Below are 25,311 nucleotides of genomic sequence, written 5' to 3' on the forward strand. Positions count from 1 at the left end.
CACTTTGGGAGGCCGAGGCGGGCAGATCACGAGGTCAGGAGATAGAGACCATCCTGGCTAACATGGTGAAACCCCGTCTCTATTAAAAAAATACAAAAAGTAGCTGGGCGTGTGGCGGGTGCCTGTAGTCCCAGCTACTCAGGAAGCTGAGGCAGGAGAATGGCGTGAACCCGGGAGGCGGAGTTTGCAGTGAGCCGAGATCGTGCCACTGTATTCCAGCCTAGGCAACAGAGCAAGACTCTGTCTCAAAAAAACAAACAAAAAAAAACATAAAAATCTCCATACTGTTTTCCATAGTGGTTCTACCAATTTATATTCTCAATACCAGTGTATGAGCTTGCTTTTTTTTTGCATCCTTGCCAGCATGTTTTTTCTTTTTAATAATTGCCATCCTAACTTGTGTAAGATAATAATCTTGTGGGTTTTATTCATGTTTCCCTCCTAATTAGTGATGTGGAGCATTTTCTCATATCCTGTTGGCTATTTGTATGTCTTCAGAAATGTCTCTTCATGTCTTTTGGATTATGTGTAGCATGGTATATCAGAAAAATCATGGTCTTTAACATTAAGCCTAAATTTGCCATCAGTTACGAGGTTGGGCAAGTTATTTAACTGCTTAGACATTCAGCTTCTCATCTGTAAAACGGAGCTTTAAGAGTTAGAGGCCAGGCGCAGTGGCTCACACCTGTAATCCTAGCACTTCGGGAGGCCAAGGTGGGCGGATCTCAAGGTCAGGAGTCTGAGACCAGTCTGACCAACATGGAGAAACCCTGTCTCTACTAAAAATACAAAATTAGCAGGGTGTGGTGGTGCATGCCTGTAATCCCAGCTACTTGGGAGGCTGAGGCAGGAGAATCGCTTTCACCTGGGAGGCAGAGGTTGTGGTGAGCTGAGATCGCACCATTGCACTCCAGCCTGGGAACAAGCAAAACTCCGTCTCAAAAAAAAAAAAAAAGTGTGAAGGGCATTTACACTGACCCAGGTGCCTTACATACATACTGCTGTGGGTGTGCTGTCAATGTTAATTTCCGTATTCTAATTTGCTCCCAACTGCTTAAAAGAATGCCTTGCTGTGGAAAATAACACCCGGGCTAGAGGGTGAACCTGTTAGACAAATACGTTGTTTCGAACCAACCTATTAGAAGACCCTGCTTGGGTCAAGTAGCTTGCTAGATCCTGGTGGGAAATCCATATTCCTTTTGCATAGTATCATCACCCCTTTTGGAGTATTATTCCACAGACCTGTTCCCTACCTAAGCAGAAAAACAGCATCACTTCGGCATCTCTTTAGAAATCCCTCACAGAATGAGCCGCTGCAATAGAAAAATACTGCAAGCTAGTGAAGAAACAGCCTGTGATTTTCCAGTTTCCCCTGTAAATCTTGTCCTTTTTCTTTTAACAGATGGTTCCATCAAGGTCCTAATCCCTACAATGGAGCACAGGACTGGATTTACTCTGGCAGCTACTGGGACAGAAATTACTTCAATTTGCCTGACATTTATTAAAATGCACACAAGTCAGGGTGTTTGGCTAATCTACAAATAAGTCTTAAACCTATGTTTTTAAATTTTTTTCCCTTGGTTTCTACTTATCTTTAAAAAAAAGAAAAAAAGAAAAAACATACATAATTGCATTTCACCCCCAACAAAAGCAGGGTATAAGGTGATACTGGTGATGAAAGTCTTAGGAAAGATGCATAATTTTGCTATAAAATGTACTTATTTGGAATACTATTTTATATAGAGGTAAGAGAAAACTGCTGGGGAATATGCTTTTTATGGTTGCTGTTGCCATATTTACTGAAGGTTTATACCTAAATGTAACTTTAGCTTTATGGAACTATATAGTAATCCCAAATCAAGTTATTTTGAATATTTTTATGCTGTCATGCTTGAATGTTTTAGATGTAACCTTTGACATATTTAGAACTCTCATCCTATACAATGTTTATTGCTCAAATGTAGAGGTTATGTCATTTTATAAAGACTCCATTGATAAGATGGCTTTTATTCATACTAATCCTCCCAATTTTACCCCTTCCATCTTCCAAGAAGAAAAAAATGCCTGAATATTCAGAATAGATATTTCTGATTTGAAAATTCTAAAGAATTAAACTGGAAAAGTATTTACTTAGTGCTCTGAATTTACTTTTACAGTTTTCTGCAGTATCATTAAAATGTTTGTTTACATTTGAATTGAAAATACGTATAAAATCTAGCAATTCACAAAAATGCCCTAGAAATATAGATTTTAATCACCATTACATAATGACAAACCTCGTTAAATGCTTCCACTTCCAGTGGCAAATGCCGCTAGAGAAATTAAGTTGCACTCATGTAATTATCAAACTATATAAAAGGAGGTCTTGTGCATTTCAAGTTTGCAAGGTACTTGTGTACTTAAAATATGTGTGGAGACCTACTGTACAGTAGTTTTGCCCCTTTAATTGGGGCACATTAATCTTAAATCTTATAGTATTTATCCACCCAAACCCCAGACTGAGATATTGCTCCCAGGGGCCTTAGGTAGCTGCCAGTACATGATTTTAATTGCTGTCTTGAAGTTAACAAGTGTTATAATGAAATAATCTACCTGATGCTAAATAAAGGCTTTAGAATGTTCCCCAAAAGTGTGGTTTCTTTTAAAATTTCAAGTATACTAATGTTGTCACTTAATACTATCCTAAATTATTAGAAGTGTCCTATCAAAGAAGTCCTTGTGAAGTACCATGGCTCCCAGGGCGAAGGAGATGATAACCAGTTACCTGGCATGCATAGTGGTAAGTAGGAATTTAGCATTCAGTTAATCTCTGGATAGATAGATACAGTATAGAGAGGTGCTACCGTATTCATTTGGTGTGAATCTCAAATGCAGAATCAAGTGGAACCACCTGGTTAGAAAATTTGTTACTAGATGTTTGTTAGAGTGGGGATGGTTTAGAAGTATATACATAGGAGTTGGAAAATGCTATTGCTTTATAAGTCTGAAAAGATAGGCCTTTTGTGTTTGGTTGGTTGGCTGGCTGTAGTCCTCAATTACAAAAATAAGCAATACAAAATTGTATGCTTGCATGAAGTTTATTGATACATTACACTGGTGGCAGACTCCTCCCTGAAATGTTGACCCAAACAGTGTCATTTCCGGATCTGTTAGGAATAAGGCAAACATTGAATTGTTTCAAGTTACACGTGAAACTGAACATGTGAAATGAGTAGAAGATCAGAAATGCAAGGTCTACCCTCCTGCTCTGTGACTAAGCTTAACTAGTTACCTGTGGGCTTTTGCACTGAAATATCCCAGCAATTTCATGCTGAAAACAGCCATTTTGGCAGTTCCACTAGACGTCCATAAAGAGTTTGAAGAAGTGCACCTAGCCCTAAGATAATTGTGTCTTTCCTTAAAATATAGTAACTGGTCCTTGAGCCTGCTTATGAATGAAATCTAGCTTTTGTCCATCTCTCAGATGCTCAACTTAAAATTCCCACTAATTATTTTAAGTAAGTAACTGGTGCATAACACTTCTGTGCTTTCAACTCATCTCCCCACTTCCTCTGTTGACCTCCCCCTTGCTGCTAATTTGTTTTCCACATAGCAGCCCGAAGGATCTAATAAAAACAGGAATCTGATTCTATCAATCATTTTTCTGCTTAAAACACTTGTGCTGGCTTCCCATTGAACTTTCAATCTATACAATCTCCCCATTCCGTCCCAGCCAGTCTCACAGTGGCCTACTTTGCTGTCTCTGGAACCCCCGTGTTCTTTTCTGCCCTAGGACACAGCCTGGGCGCACCCTGCAAAGCTGGCTCCTTCTCATGCTCGGGTGTCAGTTTATATCAGAGCCTGAACACCTTTTCTAATAGTGACAAAGGCAGGCCTGTGTCAGTACCTTGTTTTCTCCATAATACTTCACATGTTGTAATACACTTTTTTGTCTGTCTCCCCCTATAAGATGTATATCCCATGTTTTGCTCACTCCACTGTCCACACATAGGGGAGAAGGGCTAATAAGGCTTGGCATTAAGTATGAATGAAAAATTTAAAAATGATTTGTGAGTGATCAAACCGTCTCATCCAGTTAATCTCAGCTGTTGTTTAGCTCTTTACTCTGCCTCTCTCCTGTCCGTCTACTGCCTCTTACCACATGGATTAAGTGCTCCGTTACATAATTAAGACTTTTCTCTCTTACCTTGCTCTTCAGTTGTTCCCAGCTCCTCCCTACTCCCTAAACATGCCAACTAAATTGTCCTGTTTTAAAAATCCATCCCCTTTTTGCAGCTACCACTGTGTTAGACAACGGACTAGGTATTTCAAAGACAACTGAGTTCATTAGTTTCATGTATCGGGCATCAAATCCTGGGCATGAGTCATTGTGGTGCAGTGTACCTGCTGCGCATTTATTAGTAACTGGTGGTTAGGAAGTTGGAGACAATAACCCAAGGAAATTAGAGTATTACCCAACTTATCTTATTTTTAAATATCTAAATCTCCAGCTCAGCAAATCAAAATGCTTAAAACGCACATGTGTTAAGGCCTAAATATTATGGTAGGAAAGTATACCTACCAGTTTTTAGTTTCTGCTTTGCGAACTTTGTGAGCAGTAGTCACGGTTACCTCCCCAGCAATACCGTAACTTCCAAAGGGAGCACATTTGTCACCAGATCCTGAACTTTTTTTAGCTACATCTTCTACTGGGAAAGGAACAGAAAGGAAAACAGGGCTTTTTGGCCCGGGGACATCTTGTCCACTTGGAGGATTAGCACTCTGGGGACTTAGGGTCTGTTTCTGGAATTTCTCATCTGCAGGAACAGCAATGGGCACTTGCATTGCCACGCATCTCAAGACATCTGGCTGTGAAACAGCAGCAGGTCCAGGAAGAGGGTTCCATCCCTGTGCTTCCTGAACACCGGAGCCTACTAAGATAAAAGGTGGGGCGCTGGTCTTCATGGTGTCGCCCATCACATAAGTTGGAAAAGTGACTTTTGGTGGATGCTGCAGAAACTGTGGATCCTGAGGATTAGATAAATAGAGGGTTGCTTGGGGGAAAGGCCCAGGTGCAGGTGGCGGTGACGGGTGACCTTGTTGATTCTTATCAGTTAGACAATAAAGGGTCCACATGTTAGAATATGGTGGTGGCTGTCCTCGTTCACTTGCTGCCATTGCTATAAAAAAAAAATTTTGCAGGAATTAAAGTTTTGGTCTCTGTATCAGGCATTATGCATAGTAATGTCTTTGTCTCTTTTACATATAACCCAGCTGTAGTGATATGTACCATAGAGCATGCTCTAGAGAGGGCTGCATCATTGTGTTTGACAGTGTGAAAGAGATTCTCTACAGCTGAAAAACGAGAACAGTGTTGTGATGGCAAGTGGCAGGGACACTACAGTTGTGGCTGAAGAAGAATCTTACTCTAAGTTGCTATTTCCAGCTACTTCAACTTTAGACGTGGCTTCTGTAGCATCCTTGCAGAGGAAACTGGACAGTCAACGCAACCTTTTGCTTGACCCAAAAGTCAATTGAAGAGTATGTTAAGCCATTAAAGGAAGCGTTAATGCATCTGCATAGTGTTTTATTTCCTAAAGAAGTTAGCACTAGGTATCATCTTCACCACATAATCAAATCTCTCTGGCCCTTCACAGGCACCATTATCTCCCATTAATTTGTTACCACACACAAAACGTCACATAATCTAGGATTCAGAACCTCAGAGAGCACCCCTTTTAGGCAAGACTTGAAATCATAGGTCCTAGGTGGCAGTAAAAGGCTGGGTGGTCCCACAGGGATTCTTTGGGTTGAGAAAAAGAGGTTTAGGAGTGCCACCTATAATGCACGTGTGACCTGCCTCTTGAAGACAGTACTGTCTTAGACGAGTTTCACTTCGCCCAAATGTGCCGAGTTCACCTTTTGAATACTGGGCCATCTATCCCCAGTGAAGCCCTTTTTCCTCCCCCGAAAACACTACGCACATGATTAAGTGGCCATTTTTCCAACAGCTTCAGATACTTTCAAGTGATCTTTCCTTTTAAGCTTGTTGAAAAATATGTCCAAGCCAGGTCTTCACTGTCTCACAGGAAGAGAGGGTTTGATAGTCTGCATTTTTTTGTTAATATCCTCTTAGTGTTGTGGACAACTGCGTTTTCCTTTAGAAATAGTTAAGCATTTGAAAACAGTGACTTGGTCTGGACATGCTGCTTAAGCCACAAATATAGCGCCAGTCCCATACGCTGCACTCCCAGTGCTGCCCTTTGCCTTTGCAGCTGTGCAGAATCCCTGTCACTGCCAGACAAAATGTGATCTTTTTTCTAAACAGCTGCTTTGCTAACACTTTTTGAATCACTCTGGCTCGGTTAAGAGTCAGGGTTGAGAGATTTTGCAAAAGGAATGGGGAGTTGGCTCATACATGTCCCTTCTGTCCCTAAAAAGGGCCCCTGCAATTATCCATGAGGCAGGAGGGTGAGCAGACCAAATGCCATAATTAGATGGAGATGAAGGCCACATCATGTCTGTGTCACAGGAAAACGTGGTGATAGTTCAACAGCCAAGAAAGCAGCTTGATTTTGGCACTTGCCAGGGAGAGGGAACTGATCAAAAGAAGCCAATTACGTGAACTGCATCTATTGCTGTTCAAGTGCCGGGCTGTCCTTTCCGCCGCTGATACCTCCCGGCTCCCTTGACCTCTCCCCTCTCCATCTAGCTATGAAGCTGCTCTTCAGCTGCAGGAAGCTCCCAGGCAGAAAACAAAACGCATGGCACAGCACCCCAAACCTGGTTACAGAGCTCTCCTGACTCAGTGTGAAAGCAGTCAAACACGCCACCATTTTTTCACTTTTTAAAATGCCATAGCCTATGTAAATGCATTGCTGTAGTTTAATTTTAGACTCACAAGAGGAAAATTTCAAACCAACACCCTCTAATTACAGTTTTGCAATCAACCTATTCAGATCACATGAATACATTTTGTACCTGACAACAGGCTATATTGTTGTTGACTACATAATATGTTCAAAAGAATAACACAGAAGTGTTGGATGACCAAACTTTGAGGCCAGGCTCTGGGGACGTCACTTTAAAATCACTCCTGTCGTAGTAGAATCTCAAATACAACAAAGCCTTTAAATACCGTTGGCATTTTAAAACAATCTATTGAAAATAAAGACTGACCCATCTGCAGGGAGCCTACATAGATGGCAACCTGAAATACAGATGTCACCTGAAATGCAATTTGTAATGGAAATACCTGATTTTCTTACCTGGCTTCATCAAACCTTATTCAGCTGTTGCTTCCCCTTCTGGTTCAATTTCTGGTGCAGTAAGGCCTTCTGGAGCAGGAGGGAAGGGGCCACTAGATGACTTTACAGATGTACCTGAGTGTACTGCTTCCGCAGCTTCCCCAGAGAGCACAGGTTTGCCTTCCATCTCCTGGGGTACAGAGATTTCCCCCGACTCCTCCTGCCCAGTATTGTCAGAGACTATTGGAGTGATCCCCACTTCAAGGTGCATAGATTTTTCAGAGCCTATTTTGATAGCGCCCTCTGCATCCAGGAGTTGTGCAGGTACCTCAGGCTGACCTTTCAAAGATGTGTCAGAGAGCAGAGCTGCTGCTTCTGCCTCCATATATACTGAGGAATATTTTGCATTCTCCTCCAACTGTGCAAGTTCTACAGACTCTACAGATTTTTTAGATATGCCAGAGGTGGTCTTTTCTACTACAGATTTGGGACTAACTGGTGGTGACTGCTCATTTTCTTTAAGACAAGCAACTTGATCAGTAAAAGGGATAACTATTTGTTCTGGCAGTTGCTCGATATAAACAACTCCTTCAATCACAGGCACATCGTTATAGACAGATGATATATGAACAGTTGACATAACCTCAATATCATCCTGCAAAGTGACCTCAGGAGCTTGATCATAAGCAGGAGGTTCTTGTTCATCCTGCAAGGGGACTGAGGAAGCCGTTGATTGTTCAGCCTCATTTTCTTTAGGTTGAGAACCCAAATCTACATGGACAGATGTGTGGCTCACAACCTGCACTTCTAGCACCTTTCCAGAACACACAAGAGGAGCAGCCACCATGACATCTTCAGCAGCCTCTGAGCTTGGCACCTCCTTGATAACAACAGGCATACTGGTTGCCACATCCACCATTAAAACATCAGATTGATCAGAATGAATAGATGAAACTTTACCTAACATCTGAGCAGCAAGCTGAGCTGGGTCAGCTGGGACGTAGGCAAACTCTGGTGAGACAGCTGTTGGAGGTGGTGATGAGGGTGGGGTAGTAGCCTTAGGGGTGGCTGGTTTGGAAGAAGAATCACCAACTGCTTCAGTTTGCTCAGCACCTGGCTCAGCATAAACTGATGGAAACTGGGTGGTTTTGTCACTATATCCTGTGCTGGTTACGTTGTCCTCGTCTGTGTCTGTAGATTTTTCCATCTGGGTAGGTACTTTAGATTCTACAGATGTTTTTTCTGGTTCTTTTACACATGCTAATTTCTTCTGTGGTGTCATTCCTTCTGACCATTTCTCTACTAAAACACAACAACCAGATGGGTTAATTAGCATCTATGCCCCAAAAAAATATTTTTAAAGAAGGCAATAATAGGGATGTGGTGGCTCATGCCTGTAATCCCAGCACTTTGGAAGGCTGAGGCGGGAGGATCGCTTGAGCCCAGGAGTTCAAGATCAGCCTGGACAACAGTGAGACCCCATCTTTACCTCTCCCCCCGACCAAAAAAAAAGCAATAATGGGTTGAGCATTCAGACGTCAGTAGAGACACAAATATAAACGAGTTTTCAGCTTTGTTTTCCAACATCTGTAGTGTAGGTAATAAAACATTCCTGTCCTTGTCTACTCCAAGACCCTCAATTCATTTCCTTAGAAATAAGTGACTCTCAATAGCGCAGTGGCAAGACTAATAATCAGATATCATCCTAAGGTGGTCAGCATCAAGGGAAAGATGATAAGATCATAACTTTGTGCCTAGAAATAAGGAAGTTGAAAACCTCCATGGAAAAAGCCCCTGATCAAACTTCCACACAAAACTGGGGGAAAAGGTTGGGTCGGAGGGAGACCAACTTGGGCAATAAATTATTTCATCTTTGTTGGTGTAGTAACTTAGTAATGACATAGATGCTGCATATTAATAAAGGCATTCCTCCATTTAAGAAAGTTGGAATATAAAGTTTAACTTAATGAACTGATAAGCTAGAGGACTATAGGATTTTTTTTTTTACATTAGGAAAGTCACATATTCTAACCTAAAAATGCTAGCAGCTGCTAGTGATGTGTCATCATGCAGCCAAAGTCAGACTGACCCAGCCAAGAGGAAAAGAAAGACATCTCTGGATTTCAAAGTGTAGACTTAAGTGAATCCTCAGGCGTGAGGAAAATTCTCATGGGTTGGAAGGTCACAACAGCTGATGACATATACAAAATCCTAGAGCTGGAAAACTGCTGTAATATTTTATGTGCATCACCCACACACCTAACTACCTTAGTCGTTAACTCATCAAAAGTTTTCACATCTGTTTGCTGAGAATTTTCCTTTGGGAAGCATTTCTCTAATGAAATTTACAAGAAAAGCAGAATTTGCTTCATAAGAATATATTTGGCTCAAGTCAAAACTTTGGAGACATGTTTTCAATAGGTTCAGCTGCATTCTGAAAAGCAGTGTCCTGCAGCGTCTCCTTTGACACTGGCTGCTGATGTTTTATAAATTCAATTAAGATTTCTAATACCGGACATGGACATTATACCAAATGCTCACATGCAGAGAAAGATTCAAAAAGAGAGAAAGCCGTATCTATCGTTACCTCCCTCTGCTTAGAACAATAACCTCATTTTCCTAACCATTCACCTCCTTCAGGACTTTCCCATCCACTTTTTAGGAAAGCCCTTTTACCCACCAACACATTTGACTGAGTGCTTGTGCTACATGCTACATGTACGAGTGGTCTAGGCACTATTGAGGATAGAAAGACTGTTAAGGTGAGACCTCATATAGCTTACATTTAATAGGGGAAATAAGATAGACAAATATAGGTTAAAAAGTTCAAGTACCTAACTGGTACTAATAAAGATCTTGGAGTTCAGAGGAGGGGGAAAATCTTTTTTTTTTTTTTTTTTTAAATGGAGTCTTGCTCTGTTGCCCAGGCTAGAATGCAGTGGTGCCATCTCGGCTCACTGCAACCTCTGCCTCCCAGGTTCAAACGATCCTCCTGCCTCAGCCTCCTGAGTAGCTGGGACTACAGGCGCCTGCCACCATGCCCAGCTAATTTTTGTATTTTTAGTAGAGGCGGGGTTTCACCATGTTGGCCAAGCTAGTCTCGAACTCCTGACCTTGTGATCCACCTACCTCGGCCTCCCAAAGTGCTGGGATTACAGGCGTGAGCCACCACGCCCAGCCGAAAAATCTTATTTAAGCCTGACCTTGGGAGAGTTACTCTTATGTCTGGGATATAGAAAGCTACAAAATGCATTGTTTCCATCCATAAGAACAGGAAAAAGCCAGAGAGATAAGCCACAAAATCATCTTTTCTTGAGACCAGCAGAGAGCTGAAATCAAAAGGTAATCAAGTAATCTGATTTCAAAAGAGGAACCAGCCCCTCCAAGGAGAAAAGGGACATAAGAAACAGTCTCAGCTATAGCAGGATCCAGAAAGAACAGGCTGCCATCACACCAGCTGGTAAGAATGTACCAGCTATAATCTGAATGTACTGGTAAAGGCCAAAGGTGCACTACATGTCAGTCTGGAATTACCTGGGACTCCAGACCCAAGGAGAATTCACACTCATTAGCAAACACTTTTCCACGGGCCTCACATGAAAGATGGAGGCAGGGTTGAAGGCCAGACAGAGCTCTCCTATTATCAGAGCAGAGACAGGAGACACTGGCCCAAGACTGACCACAGATGGAAGGCAGAGTTTGGCTACCATGTGACAGAGGGCGGAACACTGAGAAAGCCCCGTGTCCAAAGCCCAGGTGCACAGGTCCAGCCTAGGTCTAAGGCAGGCCCAGAACAACAGGGAACCTTCTACACTGCTAACCAGCCCAAGGCTGAGCAACAAGAGACAGCAGGCTGCCACCAGGAGAGGGGGCAAGAGTTTGGAGAGAGATGCCGTTTGTGGGGCATGCTGGCAGAGAAGGCTGAAAGCTGAGAGGGAAGCACAGATGCTGAGAAATACCCTCTGGCACCCCAGCCCCACCCTCAGCAAAAGGTCTTGGTAGCCCTCTCCTAGAAGGATTTGAGGTCTGTAGTACAGTGAAGGTAATGAAAGCAACAACAAAACCCAAGTCCCACTCCTAACCAGATTGACCTCCCCAGACCCACACCAATTCGAGGCCTCCCTAACTATTTTCCCCCATAAGGTCTTAAATTCTCCAAACACCGATTTACTTACCATGAGCGTTTTCAAGAACGCAGCCAATCTAGGGATTGGATTACTACAATCCCTAGACTGCCTGCATGGGACCTGACAGGTTGCTTGTGGTATAATTTAGGCAACTCTGCAAAGGACCACTTGCTCTTTTAATTAAAAGTGTCTCCCTCACAGGTTCATGGTACCTGAAATTATGTCTAGGAGATTAAAATGATGTAATGTTTTAAATGTTAAGAAAGTTCAGTATTTTTGTCTCTAGAAGTCCCCTGTTAAACACAAACATCCCTTATAACCACCATTCTGGAAAGGTAAAGCATTATATAATTATGAATCCTTAACAATTTACCAGGGAATGTAGGATATTGTTTTCTTCCCTGCAACTTTCTCATAGTAAAAAAGTTAATGAGAAAACCTAGGTTCCAGTCCTGGCTCTAAGATTTAATAGCTGCATGACCAAGTCAACTGTTCCAAGCTTCAGGCCTCCTCACTTGCAAAATGGGGATTATAACTGACTTCATGGAGTTTCTGTGGACATTAAGTGAAATAATGCATCTGAAAGCACCGAATAAACTCTAAATCACATATAAATGGGGAAGGAATGAATCAATACCCATTTAAAAAGAGATACAGAAAAGTTTTGAATATGTGATATCAAATTAAACATTATATAAATCTCAAATATCTAATTCGAGATTTGATTCAGCTTTGATTAAAATTAAATTGGCTATTTCCTAAACTGGGTGGTAAAATGCAGGATGTGTTTTCTTTATATATGTATGTTATATACTTACGGATTTTTTTCATAATTAAAAAAATTGAGACCAGATGCCTTAAACTTTTATAGTGTTGTTGAAAATGCAAACACTAGGTCAGGCGCAGTGGCTCATGCCTGTAATTCCAGCACTTTGGGAGGCCGAGGCAGGCAGATCACTTGAGGCCAGGAGTTTGAGACCAGCCCAGTCAACATAATGAAATTCTGTCTCTACTAAAAATACAAAACTGAACCAGACACAGTGGCACGTGCCTGTAATCCCAGGTACTCAGGAAGCTGAGGCAGGAGAATAGCTTAAGCCCGGGAGGCAGAGGTTGCAGCGAGCTGAGATTATGCCACCGTACTTCAGCTTGGGCAACAAAGCTAGACTCTGTCTTAAAAAAAAAAAAATGCAAACACTAGATCAATCATTTGGCTTTATCTGGAATACATGAAAGAATGCTGGCAAATATATACATACTAGTTACTATACACATATAATACAAATCTATATTGAGTTCATGTCATCTGTTTATTAAGAAGGGTAAAGAGCTTTTCTCTAATGTGTTAAGGTCAGCTTTAAATACATACAACAATTGCTGACTTGTAACCTTGAGATTATGTTGGTTGTAGAAGACAGAATTTCTTCAAGTTGTAAACTAGGTTTGCTAAAGTTGATCTTACCAACCTTATGAAGATTAACCCACTATGACTTCAGTGATCTGGTTCTACTTAAGCTGACAAAACTATACATACACACTAAGAATTAGGAACTAAGAAGAATTAGGAACAAAAAGGCATTCCTTCTTGTAAAAAAGTTCCTTTTTAAGTATAATAAAATGACTCAAATTGGCTAACTTTTAAAATTCATTGCAGAATCCTGATTGTCCATGAAATCAGTAAGATAAAGAGATAAATTCCAAGCATATGGTATTTTTTTGAATAGGCACAACTCATATGGAGATTCAGGGTACTGGGGTACATAACTGCCCAAGAAGCATAAGGAAAAGGACATATTCTGGCATGGAATGGGAAATCTGAAAGGCATCAAAGACCAGAAGTGTATAAGCAACAGGGCCTAACAAGAGATACGACAGGCTGTATAAGAATTGGAGGTGGGACGCTCAAAGAGAGTGCTTAAAGTCAGGAATATGTATGGTACATAGTCTTTTAAGAATTTAAAACAGAAGATTCCAACTAGTTTGTATTGAACTGATTGGAATGAGAATACCAGAGACTATAAAGTAGGTGATTGTTTCTTTTCTCCCCTCTTCCTCCTTGCCCTTCCTTCCATTCTTTCTTCATTCAACAATCATTAGTTGCACCAGTATGTGTTAGACACTGAGGAATCAAAGAGGAATAAGACTTCCTAAAGATCTCACTCTGATTAAGGATATAGGCAGATGATTGATTATATGACAATGTGGTCAGTACAGTGACTGAAATATGTATGGGGTCCAGTGGCTTTTAGGTAATTTGGGTTAACCTTTAGAAATAAGGAACAGGTGTGAAAGTGGCTAGTAATTTGGACTGTAGGAGGTGGAAAGCAAAAGATGGCATGGCCAGTTTGAGGGAGAAGAGCCTATCCTAGGTAATCTCTCCCATGCCATGCCCCTTTGCCTTCACTTTCCTCTTGGTTCTCCAGCGCTGCCATCAAACTTCGCTGGGCCACAGGGAGCGACACCACATGCAGTTTGGCATCTCTTTCGCTTCATCCTTCCCTCTTTTCCTCTGGGTCTATTTCTGTATCCCTCACCCCATCACTCCCAACACATCCCCCTCCCCACATTTTTACCAAACCTCATCTCTGCCAACTTCACTTAAGGGCAAAGAATTGAAGCAGGGTGGGTGGAATAGCAGACATTCCCTCCCTTATTCTTTGCTAAGGAATCTTAGCTAGATTAGTGGCAGCAATGTATCCAGCCCCAGGTGATAAGCCACTAACGGCACACTGGTTCTCAAGGGGTAGTAGTATCCCCCTTCCACTGAGAGTATTTATAGATGTAGAGGGGACATTTGTATTTATTTCAATGTCTGGGAGGCATTAGTATTTTAGGAGCCAAGATCAGGGATACTAGATGTCCTGCAATGCATGCGACAATTCTGATCTCTCTTACCATAAATTTTATCAGCCTCCTTTGGCCTGTGGGACAGAAGTAGAAATCTGCTGTAAAACTTGCAAAAATGTTCCTTTGATTAAGAAAAAATGTCACTAGTGCCACCATTTTCTCCTCCTTCATGACGTAAACACAGGCATAACACCTGGAGCAGCAGCATGCGGGGACATGTAAAACATTCTAAGAATGACACAGCAGAGTGCCTAGATATGTGATGATTATTAAATTATATTAGGAGCAGAATGAACACCTTTTCAGATCTGTTGTTTTCTTAAAGTCACTCTTAATTGGTTTGCTGTTACTTGCAACCGAAAACTTTCCTAACTGATACGAGGCATAAATTAGAAGTCGTAAAGAAACATGACAGAGGGGGATTGTATTAAATGCTGCCTTTAGATACCCTGTTTTTTATTCTATGACCGTAATACCCATTTTCTCTCTGGGTACTTGTTGAATTCATTATCTTAAGATTTACACTACTAGATAATGTGTCTGTACTTTTTCAAACCTTCTGCCCATAAACATCTGGGCTGTGTCCCATACACCCTCTCCTCTGTAGAATAAAGCTGATTAAAAAGAAGAGGATTATTTTTGGTTTCCTACATCATAGTCATGTCACATGTTTTATGGAATAGTTTTATTTCTTCATATGCCTTTCCTTTTTTAAAAAAATGTGTTTGCCTTATGGCACTGATTAGAACCTACAGTACAAAGCTAAACAGAAATGGTAATATTGGAGATCTTTGTCCTGGTCCCAATCTTGAGGGGAAGACATTCAGTATTCCCCATTGGGTATAATGGGTCAATTGGGTTATCTGTTTTTGTGTGTGTACCCATTCCTAGATTTAGGAAGTTCCCTTGTATTCCTTGCTTGCTTATAGGCTTTTTTTTTTTTTTTTTTTGAGACATGGTTTTGCACTGCCACCTAGGCTGAAGTGCAATGGTGTGATCACAGCTTCAGCCTCCTGAATATCCAGGACTACAGGTGTGTGCCACCATGCCCAGCTAATTTTTAAAAAATTTTCTGCAGAGACAAGGCCTCACTATGTAGCTGAGACTGGTCCCAAACTCCTGGCCTCAAGTGATCCTCCTACCTCAGCCTCCCAAAGTGCTTGGATTGCAGGCATGAACCACCAAGCCCTGCTTATAAACTTCTTTAAAAGCACTTCTTGTAGAGCAGGCGATGCATTCTTCTCAGTTTTTGCTGCCTGAGAGTGTCTTTATTTTGCATTCATTTTTTAAAGGATATATTCACTGGGTATATATCAATTCTAGGCTGGCATTCTAGGTCACTTTATGTCATTCCATTGTCTTTTGGTGTCTATGGTTTCTATTAAGAAATCACCTATTTGTCTTATTATTGTTCCCCTGAAAAGTAATGTACCCTTTTACCCATCCAGCCGCTCTTAAGATTTTGTCTTTTTCAGCAGTTTAGCTGTAATATACCTGTGTGTCATTTTCCTTGTATTTATCCTGCCATGGGTTCACTGGACTTCTTGAATCTGTGAACTATTGTCTTTCAGAGTGGGAAAATTCTCAGCCATTACACTTTCAAATACTACTACTTTTCCATTTACTGCAATGACATAGACTTTTTTTTTTTTTTTTTTTTTTTTTAAAGACAGTCTTGCTCTGTCGCCCAGGCTTTAGTGCAGTGGTGCAATCTTGGGTCACTGAAACCTCTGCCTCCCAGGTTCAAGCGATTCTCGTGCCTCAGCCTCCTGAGTAGCTGAGACTATAGGTGGACACAGACCTTTTGACAATGTTCCATATACATTTCTTACATTCTTTTCTGTTTTTCTCTTTGTCATAATTTGGTTGTTATCTGCCTTGATTTGGTTGTTGTCTGTTGGCTCGTTTTTTAGTTTCCTAATTCTGTCTTGTAATAAAGCTATAATTTTACAGTTTGCAGTTATGGAATAAATGTTTCCTATTTTGTAGTTTCTAACTCTGTTGAAGTTCTGCATCTTTTCATCTATTTTCCATCTTTTCAAAATATCAATCATGGTTATTTTCTATCCACCTCATGTAGTAATTCCAGTATCTGGATATTCTTTGGGTCTGCTTCTAGTGAGTGTGTTATGTTTTAGCCCTTATCAGTCACTTCTTCCTGCTTCTTTGAATGTCTAGTGGTTTTTAACTATGCTGGAAACTATAAATGACACATTGTAGAGGCTCTGGTATTTTCTTCTAAATGCTACTGATTCTGTTCTAATGGCAGATCAATCTGATCCTCTTGAGATTTGATTATAAATTCTGTTAAAGTGGGCATACTTCAGCTTTGCTCTTACTCCTTCCTAGCGCATTCATAACGTATGACCTTTCTGAGGTCTCAACTAAATTGCCAGGGTTTCGCAAAAATCTCTTATTTTTGGCTGGGCCCAACCTGCAAAGCCTCTCCCAACACTAAACGGTTCTGATCTCTCGACTTAGCTTTCAGTCTCCCAATAGCTCTTTTCTGCTAAACCTCCTCAAACCTTACTCCACACATGAGGAGCTTAGGAGCTGGACAAAAGCCCAAGGGAAATTTTTTTTTTTTTTTTTTTGCAAACGTGTGGAGGTCCTTCTCTGAAAATGCCTCCTTTCTGGTACTGTCACTCACATCCCAGCCACACTGAAAGACTGAAATTCTGCTTCTCTGTCACCCCCCCTAGATTTCACTCACTGCTTGGGCTGTATTTCTCTGCACAAGAGTTTGAAAGTGTCCTCAGGAAGAAAGCCTCTGTGAATATGGGCTGAATTTCTAGGAATCCTTTCTCCCAAGAATCTAGGTACTGGACTTCATTTTATATAATTTATACAGCTTTTATGTCTATTTATGATAGGAGGACAAGTCCAATACCGGCTTCTCCATCATAGCTGAAATGAAAATCTCTCCCTCTCTGCTGAATTTCACCTAGCACAGCATCTGGAAATTGTCAGGAAATTAAATATTTGTTAAATGAAATTATGGATTGAGCTTCAAGGATATGTAGGATTTGAAAGGTAGAAAAAGGAGTGAAAGGAACTCCTGGAGGGAGAAGGAACATAAGCCCAAATCAAGTGATTTGAAGTTTCACATTTCAGGAGATGACAGATTGTCTTAAATATACGGCGCATGAGGTCTACGAAATGCGATGACTGCAAAGGTAGGACCGACTGAAATCATCGAGAGCTTTGGATGTCATGCTGTTGTAAAGGGCTCAAACTTTACACACTGTGACTTAGATATGCCAGAACAGTATTACTTTCTCTAACTGATCTCATCTTGCATTAAAATGCTCATTTCCCAATAGCAGAATTTCATCTTAATTTTAAAATCTGTCCCTTCAAAAAGTCTTTTGGTTAATTAGTGAGCCTTTTGGACTACTGCTCCTTTATTAAAGGTTCTCCCCTTCTAAAAAGGGGTAAGCCGAGTCTGGGGTAAGCTCTGTCTCTGATCCGCATGTCCTTTTATGCTGGCTCTCCATGACCCCTGGTAGAGGCATAACTGGTCTCTGGGTGTTTTTGTTTTCTTTTGTTTGTTTGTTTAGAGATGGGGGTCTCACTATTTTGCCTAGGCTGGTCTTGGACTCCTGGGCTCAAGTGATCCTCCTCCCGCCTCGGCCTCCAAAAGGCTGGAATTACAGGCATGAGCCATCACGCCCTGCCCTCTGGGTGCTGGTCTCTGACATCACTGCATTCATTGCTTAAAATGTTTCCATTTTGTGGAAAGTGTAACCTGTTTATCTCACTCAAGGACTGGCAGATCTCCTTCCTTTTAGTCCTGTGTAGCATCCAAGGCTTAGCTGCCAATTTTTATTTTATTCTCAGTTTGGATGTTATATGCTATAGCTCTCTGCTCATGTCACCTTTTCCCATCCTGATTCCTTGCTCATCATCACTTCCACTGGAATAATCCAAAAATACCAAGAATCACTAAAAACCATACACAGCGGCTAAGCACGGTGGCTCATACCTATAATCCCAGCACTTTGGGAGGCCGAGGCAGGCAGATCACCTGAGGTCAGGAGTTCGAGACCAGCCTGGCCAAGATGGCGAAACCCCAACTCTACTAAACATACAAAAATTAGCCGGGCATGGTGGTGGGTGCCTGGAGTCCCAACTACTTGGGAGGCTGAGGCAGGAGAATCGCTTGAACCTGGAAGGCAGAGGTTGCAGTGAGCCAAGATCACGCCACTGCACTCCAGCCTAGGCAACGAAGTAAGACTCCACTGCAAAGGGGAAAAAAAAAACCCTTCCAACAAAGTATTTAATATCATAATTTGAGTCTTTATTACTATGAAATCCAATTCTCCTCATGCCTGTAATCCCAGAACTTTGGAAGGTTGTAGCAGGAGGATCACTTGCATCCAGGAGTTCAAGTCCAGCCTGGGCAACACGGCAAGACTCCATCACTATCAAAAATTTATAAAAAATTAGTTGGACATGGTGACTCACAACTGCAGTCCAAGCTACTTGGGAGGCTGAGACAGGAGGATCCCTTGAGCCCAGGCTGCAGTGAGCTATGATGGCGCCACTGCACTCCAGCCTGGGTGACAAAGCATGTCTCTGAAAAATATATATATATATATTTTAAAAAGGACCAATGTGATTAAACATCAAATGATTTGTGGGCACCATTCTTAAGTTTGAATATATGCCAGTAATGATGCAATAATTAATAAACATCATTGTTAAAACTATTACTACTTGTGGTACTTACCTTTAATCTGATGAAATTGTTTAACCAGATCTTTTATATCCACAGTAGTATTCCCTGAAGGAATCAATAGAGGAAATCAAATACAGATACATAAAATTCCCAACTTAAAATGTTTTCTTTTTCAAAGCAGCAAATATATAAAGGAACAACAAACCTCTGTACATAGTAAGTTCTTGAAAATAAGCTGCTGCAAACTGCTTGATGTCTGATGGGTTGGTTTTGAGAACAGCTCTACAAATTCCCTCGAGCAGAGTCCTGAGGCCATAGGGTATGACAAGTCTGGGCTTTGAAGAAATCATTTTGGCAGGATGTCTGTAAGTCAACTGGAATGAAGAAAAACAAAGTCTTATAATGTTTTACTAAAATAGTTTGGTTTTTTTTTTTTTTTTTTTGAGACTCTGTCACCCAGGCTGGGGTGCAGTGGCACGATCTCAGCTCACTGCAACCTCTGCCTCCCGGGTTCAAGTGATTCTCCAGCCTCACCCTCTTGAGTAGCTGGGACTACAGGAGCATGCCACCACACCCGGCTAATTTTTTGTATTTTTTAGTAGAGACGGGGTTTCACCGTGTTAGCCAGGATGGTCTCCATCTCCTGACCTCGTGATCCGCCCGCCCCGGCCTCCCAAAGTGACTAAAATAGTCCTTATGAGTTAACTAGTTTCCAATAATAAACTATCTCCTATTAAAATTATCAGCTTTAGTTCTAATATGTAGGTATTCATTTTAGTAAAATGGGCTAATTCTTGATGGTAGTTTAAAAAATAACACAACCCTACTAACAATAGCCTACTATGTGCAGATGAGCAATCTAGTACCATTATAGAAATCCATAGGAAAAGCCCTGCCAAGACCCTGAGGACATTAAAAACAAAAGAACAAAAAACAGAACCTGCCTCTGTAAAATTCAGTGAGTATTTTGTGCCGTTAACATTTCATGTATCTGTTTCTAAACAAGTCCTTCCAAACCACATAGGCACTGGCCTTTCTGTACACATATGCATCAAAATGTTTTTCCTTATTTTTCTAAATATATTCTCACACGTTGCTTTTTTGAGACGGAGTCTCACTGTCACCCAGGCTGGAGTGCAGTGGTGTGATCTCAGCTCACTGCAACCTCCGTCTCTTGGGTTCAAGCAATTCTCTGCCTCAGCCTCCGGAGTAGCTGGGATTACAGGTACCTGCCACCACACCCGGCTAATTTTTGTATTTTTAGTAGAGACGGGGTTTCACCATCTTGGCCAGGCTGGTCTTGAACTCCTGACCTTGTGATCTACCCGCAGCCTCCCAAAGTGTTGGGATTACAGGCCTGAGCCACCATGCCCGACCATTGCTCATGTTTAAGTGTGCATTTTTTAGCTTTAAATTTTTGGGTTTTTTTCAGCCTGCTTCATACCTGTAAGAATAACTTTGTTTTTAACATTAATCAGAGTGGGTATAATTTATTTGTGCTATTGTTATACCACCGTCATTTGTACCTGTCTTTTCTCATATCTCCCTTACCCTCTTCCCAAATTTTCCCTTTTGTTTCCCCTTCTGCCTTTCTGGCTTTTAAGTGGTATCAGAGATATTGCACAGACCAACCTGTAATTCTCAGAGTTGCAGAGGCTGCCACCTACAACTATGTCAGGGTGTACGTGTTCTGACTCCTTCTAAAAAATTATCTAAGGCTTCTAAAGAACAAAATTAAATATTTAAGAAAATCCCTAAAGTGGTGAGGGGAAAACTAAGATAGAAAAAACAGGGTGAAGCTACAGGTAAAGTTAGCACTCCAATGCATGCCATAGCTCCTTCACTTTGATAAAGATGGGTATCAAATCGATCCCTGAGCTACCAAGCAGCCATCACAAAATAGGAGATAGGTGGTTAAATGATTCAGATTTCCTGAGGTGAAAAACAAATCAGTTGTTTGGGAGAACCACAGCTATTCCGGATACTGAAACCCAGGAGAAATTTCTCCAAGTCCTTTTAAAGCAAATAGTGTGATACAATGAGCCATGTCGTCAACAACATCCCTACAGTAAATAATGAGTTTCATGGGGTTAAGTGGCATAGGTTAATTATAGAAGGGCACAGCTTCTATTATAAAGTAACTAATATCTCATAGCAAAATGTTCAATACTTAAAAGCACATCTCATCTTCCCAAAGGTCAGGACAAAAGGAATCTGTACTGGCCAAAGCAAATCCTTTCAGAATATAATTAAGTATAATTGAATCCCTTAATGAAAACGTCCTTTTACAGTATCATTCAACAGATTTACTGAATTAAACCATCTTTAAAAAACCAGAAGTGATCCAGCAATCCCACTGCTGGGTGTATAGCCAAATGGAAATCAGTATACAGAAGAGATATCTGCACTCCCATGTTTGTTGCAGCACTGTTGACAATAGGTAAGATTTGGAAGCAACCTAAGTGTCTATCAACAGATGAATAAAGACAATGTGGTACACAGATACAATGGAGTACTATTCAGCCATTAAAAAAGAATGAGATCCTGTCATTTGCAACAAAGTGGATGGAACTGGAGATTATTATGTTAAATAAGTGAGGCACAGAAAGGAAAACATTGCATGGTCTCTTATTTGTGGGAGCTAAAAATTGAAACAATTGAATCCATGGACATAAAGAAGGATGGTTACCAGAAGCTGGGAAGGGTAATGGGGGCCTGGGTGGAAAATATGGGGGGGAAAGTGGGGCTGGTTAATGGGTATAAAAAAATGAATAAAACCTACTACTTGAAAGCACAACAGGGTGACTATAGTCAATAAGTTAATTGTACATTTTAAAATAACAGAAAGAGTGTAACTGGATTGTAACACAAAGGATAAACGTTTGAGGGGATAGATGCCCCACATTGTATGTTTGAATCAAAACATCTCATGTACCCCATAAATATATACACCTACTATGTACTCACAGAAAAAGAATTTTTTTAAAAATAAGAAGTGGGGATTCGGCAGTCTCATATGCTAAATGCTAAGGAGCATAGGCAGCAGACATGTTTGATACATACATACTGTTTGATACATATATATATTTGATACATACTCATATATATCGTACGTCTAATTTTCTTTAAGTACCCAAGGTGAGGAGATAGACCCTTTTCAAAGTGGCTCCCAGAAGCTGGGCGCGGTGGCTCACGCCTGTAATCCCAGCACTTTGGGAGGCCGAGGCGGGCGGATCACGAGGTCAGGAGATCAAGACCATCCTGGCTAACACGGTGAAACCCCGTCTCTACTAAACATACAAAAAATTAGCCAGGCGTGGTGGCGGCGCCTGCAGTCCCAGCTACTCAGGAGGCTGAGGCAGGAGAATGGCGTGAACCCGAGAGGCGGAGCTGACAGTGAGCCGAGATCGCACCACTGCACTCCAGCCTGGGTGACAGAGCGAGACTCCGTCTTAAAAAAAAAAAAAAAAAAAAAAAAGGGGGGGGGGGGGCTCGCAGAAACCATGATGGCGCCAACAACCTTTCAAGTGGCAGTTAGCAGTTGCTGCTACCAAAGGCGGGGACAGTGGCCATACACTCCATGATGCCCCGTCCCACTAGTTCTCACCCCGACTTCGGGAACGTATGGGGCCAGGGACGCTAAACGTCCTACAGTTCAGTTCCCCACAAAAAACTGTCCTGAGCAAGCTGATAAAAGTCAATGGGTAAAATAGCCACAAACATTATTAGGGTTATTTAAAAGCGACAGCTTAATAATTCTCCCCAGATCTCTCCTATCACCAATACTGGTCCAACACCGGCAGAATTTAAACCCTGCCCCGCCCAACTGTAAACGTCCATGCTCCCACTACCACAAGGGTAACGCCTTAATCAAGAAACACGACGCCTTTCAGCGTGCCAGCAGGGACTTCGGAGCCATAGGTAACCGCACTCCATCTCTCCCTGAAGAACCTCCGGTGTGTGGGCTCCCGCTGTGTCAGTGCTCGTTTTGCGCTAGGTCTGTTTGGGAGAGGGGAGTGAAATGTAGGAGGCTGGGGGTGCTCACTTCGCCTGGACTTGTTCAGGAGAGGCGGGCGACGGACCCACCCAGGCTGCAGATTCGGCAGCTGGCCGTCTAGTCGCCGCACTCCCCGGTGTGGGCCGGGGCCGCCCCACATGTCCCCCCAACTCAGGACCCTCCGCCTTCCCGACACCTGAGGCTCCGACGACCTCTCCCATTTCGAGAGACTCCCTGAGGCATAATTGTCTCCGAGGCCGCAGCGTGCGCCCTTTCTCCAGACTCTCCCCACCTGCTTTCCGGCTGCGCTCTTAAGAGCTTCCTCGTTGTCCCCTTGCCGGCGGCTCCTGGGGGTTGAGGCTTGCGAGCGTTTTTATAGCCCCGGAGGCATCGGGGCGTGCGTCACGAAGTCCCGCATCACAAAGCTCCGCACGCACGCAAGGAGGCGGGGCCACAGCGGCTGCAGCCAATGGGGAGCCGAAAGCGACGAAGGCCGTAATTTGGCCGGCGAGAGAGGCTTGTTTCCCCTCTTCTGGCTAAACCTGAACGGATTTAGGTGATTTCCCAACAAATGGCCAGGAGTAGCTCAAAGCGACTGCCTCTCCGTCTTTGGTCGTTGGGCCTAAAATTAGAGCTCATTTGGAAAGAAAGAAAGAGATTTATGGCAGTGCTGTTATGTCTCTACCTTGCGATTCCACACACTGCTTCTGGCCCCATAAACTACAGCTCTCTTCGGTCACCTTTAGGAATAATTTCTGCCACGTTGTAGACTCAGAGTGAGTAATTGTATGCAACAGAGCACTTTTTCTTTTGTGAAACTCGCCTGTGGAATGGGAGTTTAGCATGAATCCCGAAACTTCCTGTTTCTCCACCGTTGAGATCAGACACCACCTATCCCTACAAAGCCCACCGTCAAAAACAAGTCAAGGAGTTACTGTGTGTAACTTCAGCTCAATTTTATCAAACTAAAGGACTACTGCTTCATTTAAAAACGCCCACTCTGCCAGGTGCAGTGGCTTACACCTGTAATCCCAGCACTTTGGGAGGCCGAGGCGGGTGGATCACGAGGTCAGGAGTTCAAGACCAGCCTGGCCAAGATGGTGAAACCCTGTCTCTACTAAAAATACAAAAAAATTAGCTGGGCGTGGTGGCGGGAGCCTGTAATCCCAGCTACTCTGGAGGCTGAGGAAGAGAATTGCTTGAACGTGGGAGGCGCAGGTTGCAGTGAGCCCAGATTCCGCCACTGCACTCCAGCCTGGGCTACCGAGCGAGACTCCGTCTCAAAAAAAAAAAACAAAAACAAAACAAAACAAAAACAAAACGCCCACTGTCTGCTCTTTCACTCATTTAGGCTCAGGTATTTGGGCTGGGCTCCAAATAACACCATAATCATGATTATCGGAGTACAAGCAGCTTTAATTTTGATCCATCTTCAAATGTTTAAAAAGCAACTACTTTAAACCAAAGAGCATCGCCAGGGCAGATATCTGACCAAAAGCAAAGCAAAACAAAACAAAACAAAAAACAACCAACCCCCTTGCCCAACCCTGCCAAAAAAAAAAAAAAAAACACAAAAAAACAAAAAAAACCCTATTTTTTAACTCAGAAAAAAATAGAGCTTCCAGAGCACTTTGCAATAAAAGGCAGTGGCCTCAGTCAGCATTATCTGGTGCCATTCATTAATCCACTTAATAATTATTACTGAGTGCTAGGCAAGCTCTCTCTTCTCGGGAAGATTACATACTTAAAAAGGGAGAAATAGCAAGACTCCGTCTCACCAAAAAAAAAAAAAAAAAGGAGAAATGCTTTTAGACTAAGTGTGTTGGTGGCTCTGCATATATTTTTCATCCTTCGTCACTGGCCTCCAGCACCACTTTGGTAATGTAAATAAAAGTAAGATGAGGCTGTCATGATTTCTGATAGCTCGGTTTATAACACATGTAGCTGTCAGAGACATAATGAACTGAGCTACTGAAAATCCTAAGTACAAACACTAAGACCTCATCTGTGGTGTCTTTTGGAATTGGAGACATTTATGGTTTTCAAACCTAACCTCTGTGGGTCATCTCAAACATCTATTAGGTGTAAGGTATTATGCGGAAATATCTGTAACTCAAAAAAACAAGATTTTACTCTCTTCATTTCTTCAATGACTGTTTGGCGGAGTCATTCTGAAATGCAAATTGTTACAATGAAAACATCTAACCAAGAATTTTCAAACCACTGCCCATCAGCTGCTTTGATTTCTTGAACTCTTAATGATTTCATGTGGTTTCACAGTCTTGGCCTTCTGTTCATCTCCCTTTCAGTCACCAGTATGTTATTTTTTGGTCAACAGTGATTGAAAACGCAAATCTACCTTCTTTTCTACTGCCCCTCTCCCGCACCCGAAATCCTTCCATGGTTGTGGGTGTGGTCTCTACATACCTCTCG

The 25,311-nt window shown here is 42.0% G+C and overlaps 2 protein-coding genes across 7 annotated transcripts in view; one reads left to right on the forward strand and one right to left on the reverse strand.

Annotated features, from left to right (window-relative positions):
- The window catches only part of OSBPL1A (oxysterol binding protein like 1A), a 231,032-nt gene extending 228,403 nt beyond the window's left edge, over positions 1–2,629 (forward strand). For all 4 annotated transcript variants that reach the window (XM_023207765.2, XM_026456023.2, XM_023207766.1 and 1 more), the window contains one exon: positions 1,403–2,629. In XM_023207765.2, coding sequence (XP_023063533.1) covers positions 1,403–1,505 — 103 coding nt within the window. In that variant the 3' untranslated portion in view covers positions 1,506–2,629. The remainder of the gene's footprint in view (positions 1–1,402) is intronic.
- A 306-nt stretch (positions 2,630–2,935) lies between these two features.
- Positions 2,936–23,961, reverse strand: CABYR (calcium binding tyrosine phosphorylation regulated). 3 transcript variants are annotated; one of them, XM_023207770.2, is made up of 6 exons: positions 23,171–23,957; positions 19,087–19,255; positions 18,933–18,986; positions 8,187–8,528; positions 4,562–5,159; positions 3,062–3,146 (listed from the first exon to the last, which is right to left on the reverse strand). In XM_023207770.2, coding segments are annotated over exons 2-6 (1,140 nt in total). In that variant the 5' UTR covers positions 19,232–19,255; positions 23,171–23,957; the 3' UTR covers positions 3,062–3,145. The 3 variants fall into 3 exon arrangements, with proteins under 3 accessions (XP_023063537.1, XP_023063538.1, XP_023063536.1); XM_023207769.3 differs by having other exon boundaries at positions 2,936–5,159; XM_023207768.1 differs by lacking the exon at positions 3,062–3,146 and having other exon boundaries at positions 7,248–8,528; positions 23,171–23,961.
- Between the last annotated feature and the right edge of the window lie 1,350 nt (positions 23,962–25,311).

The sequence above is a fragment of the Piliocolobus tephrosceles genome, chromosome 18, assembly GCF_002776525.5.
Source record: "Piliocolobus tephrosceles isolate RC106 chromosome 18, ASM277652v3, whole genome shotgun sequence".
Taxonomy (NCBI): Eukaryota; Metazoa; Chordata; class Mammalia; order Primates; family Cercopithecidae; genus Piliocolobus; species Piliocolobus tephrosceles.